This window comes from Camarhynchus parvulus, chromosome 1 (genome assembly GCF_901933205.1).
Source record: "Camarhynchus parvulus chromosome 1, STF_HiC, whole genome shotgun sequence".
Taxonomy (NCBI): Eukaryota; Metazoa; Chordata; class Aves; order Passeriformes; family Thraupidae; genus Camarhynchus; species Camarhynchus parvulus.
Genome location: NC_044571.1, coordinates 86,460,620 through 86,474,396, shown reverse-complemented (window position 1 = coordinate 86,474,396; position 13,777 = coordinate 86,460,620). Strand labels below are relative to the sequence as shown.

Genomic DNA, 13,777 nt, shown 5'->3' with positions numbered 1-13,777 from the left:
ACTGCTGAGATCGCCTTAATAAGCTAAATTACTGTGGGATGCTGAATCCTAGAAAGCCACCCCCTTTCTAGGACAGGGGAAGAAAGTGGGTTTAGTATATTGACACTCCTGATGGCTGTTTGGTGAAATGGCTTTCCACATCATCCTTCAACATCCTCAATTTGTCACTTCAGTGCCTTCAAATTGTGGTAGAGCTTTTGGACCTCAGATACTTTCCACCTGGTATATACTGAATTAATGTAAGAACACAAAACTGTGATTACCTGTATCTGAAAAAAAACAGCAAAGCAGGAAATTAATAATTTAATGTAATTGAAAGCCCCAGGGCCTATAATGAGTTGTAGGCAACTAGGAAAACCTGATCATTTAGCTCAGAGCCTAGATTATGTCTTTGGCCTGAAGAGTGAGGAATTGGTCTTCAGGACACTGAAAAGGTTGGCATTTTTGTCTTGGTTTGTCAGACGTAGGCTGAAGACTGACTCAGTCACTTGTGAAAGAGAGGTATAGATGTCTTGGCATGTCTGGTTTGGAAAAGGAAATGTTCTGCGAGGACTAGGGACACAACCTGAAAGAGAAGACAGACTATTCCATTCTGTTTGTGAATGTCAAAAGGAAAAGGATGCAAAGGTTTGGTCAGGGCAGTAAGAATTTTTAAAAATTGGGTGCTAGAGCTAGGAGTTCTTTGCTGCTCAGTACTGGCACAATCACTGCACAGCAGGAGGAGTGGGTAGGAATATGGGACAAATAAAAATCAGACTCTTGTTCCTGATTATTGTTCCTCTCACCTCTCTGTTGGATCCATCAGGATTATATTAGACCTCTTATTTCATGAAGGCTAATTCAGTTCAGGAAGCCTTTAAAGGTGATCTGTTACACAGTTTCCTTCTTACTTTCCAGCTTCCAAGGCCAAGAGTCCCATTACCCTTCGTGTTTCTCACTGTGACAGTGAAGGGGGCCACGCTGCAGTTCAGCAGCCGCAAATTACTGGTGGTCCAGGACTCCGAGAGCTTGGTCTTCATCCAGACAGACAAACCCATCTACAAGCCCGGACAGACAGGTACCAGGAAAGGGGTGGAGATTTGAAACAAACATTTGAAACAAACTTTGTACTAAAACTGTTGGATCATACTGGCCAGATATCAGTTACTTTCACAGGGGGGTCAGAACTGCAACCTCTTGCCTGAGACTTATGTTTTTTATTGCTCCATAAAGGGAAAATTTGGGGAATCTTTAGGTGCATGCACATATCTGGGGTACCTGCACACTCTCCCTCTACCACTGTGGGCTCTGTTGTTGTGGTCCATGCAGTTAGGAGATCTGCATTAAAACCAGAGAAAGACTGGATATTTATCCTATAGAGAACAGTGCCAAAACTCAGACTTAGTCATGAAATAGCTTCCAAAGCAGCAGCTGATTTTGCTCAATGAAGACAGAAAGAATTATGTAAGCTATTTATTTCTTCTGGGCCAGTGATCGCCTAAATTTGGCCTGGATAAAAACAAATGTCCTAAAAGAGGTACTGAATTCTCTCTCCATCCAGAGCCAACACAAAGTTGCAGCCAAGTGCTGAAGTAATTTACTTGCATTCATCCTTCCTAGGAAGTCAGTCTACTTATAATAAAATTAGAAGATCCATGTGAATTCTGGCATAGAAATGCCTCACTGCAAAGTAGACAAAGACAACTTCAATTTAACTTTGGTCCTGATCAATGAGATTCTGATGCCCATGATCAGTAAGATGTTCACACTGCTATGGATTTGCTCTTAACATCCTCTTATTCATGTACCCACAGTAGATGGGCAACCTTGTAGCATGACCTAGCATTCTAGTAAATGGAATTTCCTTAGAAGAGAACAACCCTGTTGTCTGTTACACCATTTGTTTTTGCAACTGATTTTTCTGGTTACTGATTGCACTGTGGAACCTCATGTCTTTCTCCATCAGTCCTGTTCAGAATTGTTTCTCTGGATGAAGAGTTCCGACCTGTGAATGAAATGGTAAGCATGATACTTGTTTTTCAGCTTATTTGGCCTTCAGTCAAATGTGGGTAAAGGGAGGAAAAATAGTCTCTGTTGGGGACAGATCTCAGTATACTGAGATAGCTGTGAAGATTCTGGATCACCTCAAATCTTTTTAACAGGATCTGTTGTCAAATTTCTGCACAAAGCTGCCTTCTGCATTCCTGGAAAAGTTTGACAAACTGCAAATGGACAGTGCTGGTATAAACAGTTAGCAATCTGCCATTGCCACAGTGTGCACCTGTTCTTATTAGAACTGCAGATCATCCAGATTTTGTAATTAGTAATTTTGACTGTCTTTTGTGCCTGAGACCAAGGATTGTCCCTGTCTTCTCACACCCAAAATGCTCTGATGATCCATACCAGCAACTTTTTTCCTTACTCCACTGGATGATTAGCTTTTACCCTGAAATGTGGTCATAGCCAATGTAATTTGACTGTGTTCCTTGCACTCTGTCTAAACATGCTGCTTCCTTTCTTCTTTTTTTTAGATTCCACTGGTGTATATTGAGGTATGTAAAAACATTTAATTCACATTCACATCTATTGCACCTCAACCCGGGCAGAGTAAACAGTTGCCTCAACATGATTCTTGTTTATTTTTTGTGTTAAGCTGGTCCCTTATGTTAATTCAACTATACAGAATTTTAACTCATATGGTAGCTACCAGGTACCTGGGCCCAGGTTACAGCTCCCCTGCCATCCTGCTGTGTACTTTCCCCAGAACTCTGCTAGTGCCCCTCACTCCTGGCCTGCAGCCTCCTGAAACACAGGGGCTGTTCCTCCCTTCACTGCTTTGCTAGACCTCATTGCAGACTCCCATTGTTCTCACAATCTCTTTGTGATCACATTACCTGTAGGACCCGAAGAAAAATCGTCTGTACCAGTGGACAAATGCAGAGTTAGAGATGGGATTTATACAGCTGTTCTTCAACCTTACCTCTGAACCTATTCAAGGCACCTACACCGTGGTGGCACAGAAGGCCTCTGGGAAAAAAGTTCAGCATTCTTTCTCTGTGGAGGAGTATGGTAACTGTCACTGCACTTTCAAGTTCCTAACAGCTAGTCCCATGGGACATGAAATCTTAATTGAACAGTGCAGGAGATCTGACCAGGATGCCCAGCATCACTGTTTCTGTGTTCTTTTCCTTCCAAGAATCTTCTCTTTAGGAGGAGAAGACTGAAGCACTTGAGTGACTTATCTCCCTCCACTCCTCCCTAAGCCCCAGACCATGGAGTGCAGCTCTTCAGAAAGCCCGCCTCAGCAAGGCTCCTATCAGGAGAAGCAAAATGCTTGGATCAGTCTGTGCTGACAGCCACAAGCCTTACTTCCTTTCTGAGGTGTTTTTAGGCCATAGCCTCAGGTCCAGTTGGCTGCATACCTGTCAAATGTCACACCATAAGTCTGGGTCTAGGCTGTAAATTAAGATCTTGCCTTTTCTGCCCCACAAGCTAAGCCTGTAACTTGTGTGATGCTGTAGTGCCTTAACCTCCCTTTGGTGCTCTCATCTCTATGGCACTTCCATCTGCTTGGCTACAAAAATGGTATCCCAGTACACACCAGCACGTGATAACAACCAGCATATCTTCCCACCCCAGTGAGCCAGCTGCAGCCTTTCTTACATTGTCTGACATGGCCTGGCTCATGCAGCAAAGAGGTGTCCTCGTAGATGAGTCTCGAAGTGCTTTGACCTCTTCCACTTGCAGAATGTGCTCTGTCCTGTGCCCTGAATCCCCTCCTAGTTCTCCCAAGATGGTCTCCACTTCCCCTCCTGCAACTGGGTGTAGATGGGATGTCACCCTGTGATGCATCACTGGAGAAGCCAGGGTGTCTTCCTGTACTGAACATTGATAAGATCTACATGCTCTGAAAATGCAGAGACTAGGCTGCAGTCTGTATATTTGTGGGAAGCCTCTACTGATTTTTCTCTCTGTTTTACTGTATCCTGCTGCTGTGGGACTGATAACCCATGTGTTACCTATGAAGCTGCTGTATTTTAATAGCTGGTATAATAATCTTGTCTTCTTACCTGGCACCATGCTTGGCTGAGGGGTTTTCAATGACTTCAGTGGGATGTACAGGTGACAGAAGCCTCTAAAAGCTGACCCTTTAGATGTAAAAGGTTTTTAGGTGATTAGTCAGAACAGCCTCTGAGCACCTTTGTGTGTCATTCTGATGTTATTCCCTACCACATAGACTGTTTTCTTTTGGTTCTGCTGCAGTGCTGCCAAAATTTGAAGTGACAGTGAAAATGCCCAAGGTGATCAGCATTCTTGATGAGGAGCTGAAGGTGACAGTTTGTGGACTGTGAGTGTCATTCTTTCAAGTTCTGCTTGGTTTCAGTGTTTTCTTGAGTTGCTGATGAAAGTTCAGTTGGGAGGCTGAAAGATGAGACTTTATTACATTTCTCAATCCTTTTGAGATCCCAGGATCAAGTAGACTGTATCTACTGTTAGACAAAAGACAACAGTTACTGTTTGATGCATCTTGTGTGTAATATATAGAAATGTATTTTTGATCTTTTCTTTTGTGAGAGTGTTTCTTGCATATTTTTTGAGTCATTGAGGATTTCACACCAGTCACAGTATTAGGGATGAGGGCTTTAGTTCAGTTTACTCAGGAATGATGTTTTAGCTGTATCTTCTGCTTGTTATTGTGGAGAGGAAACCCTAAGGGATGCAGCTGTCCTCTTTCCTTTGGGCCATCTCACTGGATTCCGCCTTGCAGTGTTCCATAAACTTTGTAGGGAGAGCCATGGCTTGGGCTGAAGAGTGAGAGTAAAGACCCAGTGCTCATACATACATAAACCAGTCACAATTGGGTGGATGCTCGCAATATGTTCTCCAGCATGAGGGGGACTCGCAACAAAATCAGTATTAGCATATGGTACCAAATCCCTTCCTGCTTTTTATTTCCTCTGATGGCCCTGTGTATCCTGGAGGCAGCTCTAGGGATGGCAGCTGGCATCAATGGAGATGAGCCTGTAATTTTTCTACATCCCTGTTACATTCCTAATGTCTCTGTTTTCCTTTCAATCCTCCCTGCTTGTAGATACACATTTGGGAAGCCTGTTCCCGGCCTCGTGAACTTCCGTGTCTGCCGGAACTATGAAAATGCAGCCATGTCCTGTTATGGTGAAGAGTCTAGAGCAGTCTGTGAGGAGTTCTCTGGACAGGTGAGTCAGGATTACTCTGGTGGGAAGAGTGATTGGAGAAAGTGTTATTGAGCATGCCTTGTAGGCACAGGCTTGCTCTGAGTATGTACAAACTTAGTGTTAAAATGTGGTGAGGCACTGGCGCAGGTTGCCCAGGGAAGCTGTGGATGCCCCATCCCTGGAAGTGTTCAAAGCCAGGCTGGGTGGGGTTTTGAGCAACCTGGACTATTGGGAGATGGCCCTTCCTATGGCAGGTGAATTGGTGCTTAGATTGCCTTTAAGCCCCATTCCAACCAAAACCATTCTGTGATTCTGTGAAAATCCATGTATTTTAAGGACGGCTGAAGGATGAGAGAAGATTGGGTGCACGATGAAATGTGAAAGGTAAAAATAAGGGGGAAGGTCTGAGCAATGTGTGTAAAGGCTGGAATCTGATGGAGAATTAAGAGATGAAATAACAGAAAAAACAGATGGAGTGTAGAGACTATAAGAGCAAAGACAGAAAAGCCATGAGCAATGAGAACAGAGTTGGAGTTGGTTTACACTGGAGACAGTGTGTGGGGACAGAAGCTGGTGTTAGAGGAAGGAAAGGAGCAGAAACCAGGAGAGAGTCTGATGCATTTTGAGCAAGAAGGAAAGAAATATGGGTTTAGCAGCTGTGGTAAAGACAGACAGGAAAAAACCCCACTTTTTTCACCTTTTAACTGGCAAGGGTGAAACTGAAAGGTGTTTGGAGCACAGACAGGTGCAACAATACTGGGTTAATTGGCAGAAGTTGGAGTAATAACTTGTGGAAATATGCCAGGAGAAGAAAGCATATAGATGTTCTTGTGGTCCCTGGGCTCTGATACAGCATAAGCCACATGAGTCTGCAGCTACCTGTTCCACTACTGTTGTTACAAATGTCAAAAGAAAATATAAATATTGTGGTTCTAACCTCTGTTCTAGGCGCCTCTTCTGTGGAGACTTGCTTTATACATGAATCTGCTGAAGAGAGGTGGCAAGCTTTGGAAATACTTTTCCAGCTGTCATCCTCTTGCTACAAATACACAGGCTTTGGTTTAGGTATTGCTCATATGGCTTGCACATTTTAAGTAAGCAGCTTTATTTTCCAAAGAGCCTGATGCCTGACAAACATTTCTTATGTGGCACACATTGACTAATTCCCTATGCGCTCGTACCAAGTGTTGGCAGCTTCAAGCTTCACAAACACACACAAAAATTGTCTAGTTTGCAAACCCTTTTTTCTCTAATCTTGCTGGAATATCTCAATATGCTTTTTGCCAAGTTATTTATGTCTTTTTCCAGTTTTGATAACAACAACTGAGGTAGATTATCTGTGAGGTTGTGGGCTTCTCTTTCCGTTCAGAGCAACACACAGTGATGGATTCATTAAGATGGACCAGCATAAATGAGAATATAATGGTCTTCTTTGTTTTCCTCCAACAGACAGACATCTATGGCTGCATTTCTGAAGTGGTAAAGACCAAATTATTCCAGCTCAAGAGAAGAGGATATGAGAATAAGCTCCGTGTAGAGGCTAAGATTAAAGAGGAGGATACAGGTATGGATCATCTGGATGAAAGAGCCATGTGCTGGGCCCAGGAGAGACCAGCAGAGGGGCCTGCCCAGTAGGAATTAGGGATAAAAGCAGACTCTCTCTCTTCTGGAACCTTAGAGTTTTCCTGCCTCTAGTCCAGGACTATCAAGGAAAAAGTTTGTCCAGCAAAGGAAGGTTGGCCTAGAGTAAAAGGAATTCTGGTTAGGCAGAGGCAAATTAGTTCTTCTTGCTTCTTTCTGCAGGAGTGGAGTTGACTGGAACAAGCTTCTCTGAGATCACAGCCACCATTAGCAGAGTCATATTTGAGCTTTCAGATACTTACTACAAGCGAGGAGTCCCCTTCTTTGGGCAGGTAGGGAAACCATGAGAATGGAATGCCATGAGTGCCAAGCAATGATGATACTGAATCTTCTGGTTAGATGTATGCCCCAGCTCTGCAAGGACACTGGACCTCAGTGCTGCTAATCCGTGTGGGTCTCCTTTCCTCTGAAGACTCTCAAACTGGGGAACAGGCACTGAGAGCACAGCCTTCATTCTACCCTTGCTCTTCTGTCTCTCCAGTCCACTAAAATTCTCCTCCAGCAGTCACGTGGTTAATTGGAGGCCTCAGTGGGGTGAGTGCATGTCATTCTCCACATCCACTCCTCTGACCCAGAGGCAGAGATAAGAAAGAGGCAGAGAAAAAGTATTCAGAAAGTTTGCAGCTGTCTCTGAAAGAGATACATGTAAAGTGCTGTTGAGGCTTCCTTGTCTGACATGGGCTCAACGCCTTTACCTTGGTGTTCTACCAGTCCTGTTCAGGTGGCAGCCATCCCTCTCCTTCTAAACTGAGCTGGTTTTGCTCCTCCAGGTGAAACTAGTGGATGGGTCTAATGCTCCAATCGCCAATGAAACGGTGAGAATTTCTCTTCAAGGAGGACAGGAGCAAAACTATACAACGAATGAAGAGGGCATTGCAGAGTTTGCCCTAAACACTTCCTCATTGGCCTTGGAAAATGTTGGAATTAGGGTAAGTCCTTTGGGCAGAGAAGATAATGAAGCCCCCTACAGGGCTGGAGGGGAAGCTCTAAAATTTATGCTATATATGCAAAAGTACTTAGATTATTGTTCCTTGTTGTTTGTGTGAACCTTGACACCAGTTTGGTGGAAATAATCATACAGCAGACTGAGGTTCTGGGTCAAAATTGCACTTATTTTGTAAATATTTGATTTCTGCTTAGCAATTGCAATACAGGGTTAGAGGGAACATCAGGAGATCATAATAGTCCATTCTGCTCCAAGAGATCACCAACCCTATCTAGTTAAGGGTGGGTCTGTCTCCCATCTGCGCATCTCAGAATTTCAGAGTTTAATTTAGAATTTCAAGTTGCTAAGTACAGCTCCTGTTGGTTTTTTTTTTTGGGGGGGGGGGTTTGCTTTGTTTTGGTTTGTTGTGGAATTTGTTCTTCTGGGACAAATAGGTGCTGCTGAGCATCTTCTTGTTAGTAGGAAATGCAATTTGTTGTGTAATATGCCTATTTTGTAATATCACATCCTGTAGTAGGAAATGCAATTTGTTGTGTAATATGCCTATTTTGTAATATCACATCCTGGAGTAGGGGAGAATAATTGTGTCTAGAATTATATTTGCTCTACTCCCTACAAGTCCCTTGTCAGACACTAAAACCGTTAAGAATTTTCCAGAAGCTACTACTAGATAGTTGAAGTTTTCAGATTTTTGTAGGATAAAGAAAAGGCAAGGATTCCCGAGTAATGAGAAAGATGAAGAAAAAAGGGTATGTGAGGCATATCAAATTCTGAAGCACCCTTCTAAATGTGAAAGATCTTCCCCTTGCTCTCATTTTTAAGAGGACCTGAACTCTCTCCTAAACTTCTATTCAGTTTAAATTTTGAATTATTAGTTGGAGATTGTCCTTCTTTTTTATAGCATCTGTAGCTTGATCTTGGCACTGGTAATATCTGAACTGAACAGCACTATCCCTTCTTCAGTGCCATGATAAGGAAAAAAATGAAAATTGTCATTTTTTCCCTTTAGACTAACTAGAATATTAGAGAGGGCAAGGCATTAGTGTAAAAAGCCCTTAAAGTGACACTGATAGGAAGCAAAAATCTGATATGATTCAGCTTGTTTGACACAAACTCCAGGTTCTGTGGGAGTGAGATCATTCCCAATGATTTGCTAAAGGTACCACCATCCTGTCTTGCACTTTCCAAACTCATGTGTTGGGATTTGTTTTGTTTTTTTTATTTTGTAGACTTTCATATTACTTCAGTACCAAATAAATACTAAATAAATATTACGCTGTGAAATTTTGTCTCCAGTTTGGCCACCTGTGTTTGAGGATCTATGTATGTATTTTCTCCTTTTCCAGGCAGTTCATAAAAACAACATCTTCTGCTATGATCGTAACTGGGTTTTTCCATCCTATGGAGACCATTATCTCCAACTAAAGCGCTTTTACTCTCCCAGTAATAGCTTCCTCAAAATTGAGCCCAAGTCCAAGCCACTAAGCTGTGGCTCCACCACAGACATCTGGGTGCATTATATCCTTACTCCAGCAGCTATAGGAGAGCAGAAGAAAATCACCTTTTACTACCTGGTAAGTTTGCACCTGCCATACAGTGAGGTTGTCACTGGCAGTTATAGGGGGTTTAGAAATAAAAGCTGTGGTTTGTGGCTGCAGTCTTTAAACACTTTCTTGTCATCCTTCACATGATCTTTGGAAACAAAAAGGAGGGTCTGAGTTGGGAGTAAAAAGTAAGGATGTCCCTGCACCCTCTGGGTGAGCACAGGGATTCTGCTACAGGGAAGCAGAGATCCGGGGGTGAGCAGCAGACACAGAGCTCCGTTGCTCTCCTTGCAGGGCCCCTCACTTTCAGGTTTGGCTAATGCAAAACCACAATCACAACAAAGTTTCTCCTTCCATTCAGGTGATGGCCAAGGGAAACATTAAGCAAGGAGGCACTCACATTCTGGATTTGGACCAGGAAAGTGGTGAGTTCCTGTCCTCCACCAAATTTTCACTCTTATGGGGGGCTGGGCAACTGTGGCAGACATACACTCTGCTTCCATGTAAATGCAGGGATTGATATGTGCATGTCCTCTAAGACCTGGGAAAAGTTTGACCTTTATTTTCTCTGCCTTTCGGCTTTTCAGAGATTTGCTGTAATCCCCCGTGCCACTATCTTTCTCCTGACACTGCCTTTTCTGGGGCTCCAGTGCTCCTCAGAGATACATCTGATAGACTGTTTTGAGAAGCTGAAGCAAAATTCAGCATACTTCTGCAGTGGAAAACAGGCCTTTTTAGTCAGACAGGGAGACTTACACACCACTGTGAGCACCAATTCATCCCACTTGGGTGCCTGGAATTATATAATGGCTAGGATAAAGTTCAGCATAAAGTCAAACCTAGAATTTTGACTGCTCTAAGAGAAAGTTTTTTGCACCTAAAATTTTTGCCATTGTTTTGTATGCTAGACAATGGTGTCTTCTCACTACAACTGTCTGTACAAGCTGATATTGCTCCAGTGGCCCAAGTACTTGTCTACACCACAGTCTCCAGCAAGGAGGTGATTGCTGATTCAGCCAAGTTCTACACAGAATTATGTTTCAACAATAAGGTTAGTGTTCACTTCCTGAGGGAGCAGCCACCAGACTGCAGTGTGTTCAAGCTCACTTATTTAGATTCAGCCTGGTTAAGCTAATTTCTTTAGGTACACTAACACTGGACAGGCAACATATCAATTGTTGTAGGTAGCTTCACTGCTTACTGGTTTGTGCTAACCTGGAGGAGATCAACTGCTGGAAAAAAGTGCTAGCAGGGGCTACACTGATAAAATCCCCTTTAGCAACTGGTCAAACTGCTGATCCTGCAGATGGTCCAGGCTAAGAAAAAGAGGGCAACATCTTTGCAAGATGATTTTCTCTCCACATACAGTTTCTGGGTGGAGTACAGTGACTGGTCCTAGTTCAAGGACATGCTCCACTGTCTGATCGCATCTAGCCCCTATGTGGGATTGCCTCATCGCACTCACTCTGTGAGTGAAAACCCACAACCACCTTAATTTTATGAGCGATTGTGGTGCTTGAAGTTGCCATGATCTCTTGGTGCTGATTCCCCTGGCACTGCTGGAAGGGAGCAGTAGCCTAGGGGAAGTGTATACGCAAGTGAGCATGGATATGGGGACCTTGTAAAGTTAGAACTGAATGCACTCAGCTGGAAGGAAAAGTCCTGTGAGGGTAGGGCATCTGTGACATAGCCTTTCCTGTGCTTACAGGTGGACTTAAGCTTCTCCCCTTCAGAAGGCCTGCCTTCCTCGGATGCTCACTTGCAGTTCCAAGCCTCCCCAAACTCCCTCTGTGCTGTGCGTGCTGTGGATAAGAGTGTGCTCCTCATGAAGCCAGAAGCTGACCTGTCACCCACCTCTGTAAGTTCTTGGTCTGTGGAACAGGTCAGAGCCTACTCAGAGCAAGAGCAACCAGTGCTGCAGTGGAAGCAGGAAACAGTCCCTCTTGTCAGAGCTGACACAGGGAGGCTCCCCTGGGCTGCTTCTCATCTTCCTCTAGTGGGCAAAAAGATGAGAACTGGGCAGCAGTTGTTTCTTAGGGGTTTTGTGTGATTTTAGGGATGGTAGTTAGAAGCCTTTTTAAGGGACCTGCTTGTCTTGGCCAGAGCCAAATGCTGTTGTGTGTTTGATGATAATTTTTCAGTTATTCTCCTCATGCATGGATTAATTTTCTTGGGGTAGCATCTGGAAGTGTCAAAGAGTTTATTTGCCTTTTGCCAAGCAGAAAATGACAATCCCTGAGTAGGGACAAGGTATTGCAGATGGTTTGGCCAATGTAATTTTTTACATATTTGAGCCATAATAACCAGAGTAACATGAAGAGCATAAAAAAGATGCAGTATCTCCAAATTTTGATCCTTTTTTTGATTCCCAAATTCTTATTGCTCTTAGCACAGGGAGGACCATGGCAATGTGGATGTATGAGCTGGTGATGTGACTGTTGTGGTGCTTGTATCCAACTCCCTCAGTTGTGTTTCATAACAATGGACACTAAAATGCCAAATACTCTCTCTCTTTCTGCCAAGGTGTATGACTTACTTCCAGTGAAGGAATTCCATGGCTATGTCTATGATTCAAGAGTACCCTTGGAGGAGTCCCCATGGAATTGTGTGACTGTGGAGCCAATAGTTCAGGATGGGATCACCTATGTTCCAGTAATGGGGGCGAATGAAGAGGACGCTTACAGCATCCTAAGGGTATAGCCCCCCTGGCCTGGTTAGGGAGTGGAGTGGGAGAAGGTTTGAGAATGCTTAAGTCTTCTGTGGCATCATGAAAGTTAGCAAGGGAAGGGTTTCTGCATCTGAATGACCTGGCACTTCTTTTTATCCAAAGGCATATTCAGTGAGGATCATAAGCTTTACTTGTCTTGCCAGATATGCTTCACACTCAGTGGAAAAGGGATCAGTCTCAAAGTTTTCTTGCAAGAAAAGGTTTGAGGTTGACTTGAAGTGAGATTCTAATGGGAGGTAAATAATCCCATACCATTATAGCTACCTCAGATAAATCAGTATGTCCTTGAGCTGCATTGTAGCCACAGATATTTAATTCCAGAGAGAAAACTTTATATCTACTTCCTGGCTAATCCTGACACCTAGGCTGAAATTGGACTGGAACCAGTATCCTAGAAAAAGAGGAGATAAATCCTTTGGGCTCTCTGAGCCGCCCAGGCACTCAGACCCAAGGATCAGGGGATCATCTCAAGGTCCAATCCATACACAGTAACAGCTTCTCCATTTTGAGGCGGTAAAATGCCAATGTCAAGTCTGCTGTGTGAATCTCAACAGGATTCAGTAATGAAAAAGCATGTTTGGTTTTTCTCCCATAGGAGATGGGTTTAAAGGTTTTCACAAATACCAACGTGAAGAAACCTCAGATTTGCAGCCCGAGTAATCGCATCTACCATGCCCATGCATCAGGTGGCCTAGGAGCACCTGCAGCCATGGTTGCAGAACCCATGTATGCAATGAGGGCAAGCGGTAAGGGAACTCAGTGTTGTTATTGCTTCTGTTCTCGACAGAGATCCTGTTTGTGTTTTGGGGTAAATACTTAAAAAGGAGCTGGGGTTGTGAACTGAAACCTTGGAAGCAGTCCTGAGCTGATGAGTTCGCAGATTTCAGCTTCTGAATGGGTTGTGTAGGTCTACAGACAAACTTTGGTAACTCTACATAAGAATTCAGCAGAACCAGACAGTGTGCAAAGCCTGGCAGAGCAGAGAATATTATCCTGCTGATAAAGTCTCTCTTCATTAGGCTTTTAGAGTAGACTTCTATTCCTAGATTATTGCTTAAAGAGTCTCCAATACCATTTTCAGGCTGTTCTCATTGACTCGGCCAGTCTTATGTATGGTCAAAACCATGAAGTGGGTGGCAAATTTTTCAGTGATGAGTTGGTAGACTTTGGGAGCTTAGTATGGTAAGACATATATGATAGAAGTCCAGTCTGAAATGGATCCATCCTATTATCCTATTTTTAAGGGCTATCTTAATTCTTACACTGTAACAGTTAGAGCAACAGAATTGGCCCTATCATCCTTCAGTCTCATATTAAGTAAAATATCTTAGAATTTTTAAGTTATTCTAGCTGGATAGCTGATTCAAAGAATTTTTCTTTGGCACTAGAACCTGTTCTTTTGTATGTGTCCAGTTTGAAAACAATTTCAGCTTCTGACAGAAGTTGCTAAGATGGAGGATAGATGCCTTTCAATTATTTTAAACTGAAATAACCATCACTAAGAACACTGATAAACTACAATAGAAAAACACAAGCAAGCTGCCTGCCACTTTTGCCAGGAGCAATGTAAGCTAGCTCTGATAGCATCTTTCACCTGTCCCTGAGACCTTCTCAGGCTCTGGAGATGCATGTTGCACAGTTAGTATGAATACCTGTTGGCTACTCAATTGTTATCCAAATGCAGAAATTCAATTAGCCAAAGTAAAGATGACAAAAATTAGAATTTCTTTAAGAACTTTTCTTC

At 43.2% G+C, this 13,777-nt stretch overlaps 1 protein-coding gene across 1 annotated transcript in view; it reads left to right on the top strand.

The window, feature by feature from the left end:
* The window catches only part of A2M (alpha-2-macroglobulin), a 29,702-nt gene that overhangs the window by 2,223 nt on the left and 13,702 nt on the right, over positions 1 to 13,777 (top strand). The window contains exons 3-17 of the mRNA XM_030947299.1: positions 898 to 1,057; positions 1,946 to 1,998; positions 2,511 to 2,531; positions 2,880 to 3,048; positions 4,243 to 4,327; positions 5,072 to 5,195; positions 6,624 to 6,738; positions 6,978 to 7,087; positions 7,586 to 7,744; positions 9,108 to 9,335; positions 9,667 to 9,730; positions 10,214 to 10,356; positions 11,014 to 11,163; positions 11,829 to 11,999; positions 12,629 to 12,779. Of these exons, the coding sequence (XP_030803159.1) occupies positions 898 to 1,057; positions 1,946 to 1,998; positions 2,511 to 2,531; positions 2,880 to 3,048; positions 4,243 to 4,327; positions 5,072 to 5,195; positions 6,624 to 6,738; positions 6,978 to 7,087; positions 7,586 to 7,744; positions 9,108 to 9,335; positions 9,667 to 9,730; positions 10,214 to 10,356; positions 11,014 to 11,163; positions 11,829 to 11,999; positions 12,629 to 12,779 (1,903 nt within the window). The remainder of the gene's footprint in view (positions 1 to 897; positions 1,058 to 1,945; positions 1,999 to 2,510; positions 2,532 to 2,879; positions 3,049 to 4,242; positions 4,328 to 5,071; positions 5,196 to 6,623; positions 6,739 to 6,977; positions 7,088 to 7,585; positions 7,745 to 9,107; positions 9,336 to 9,666; positions 9,731 to 10,213; positions 10,357 to 11,013; positions 11,164 to 11,828; positions 12,000 to 12,628; positions 12,780 to 13,777) is intronic.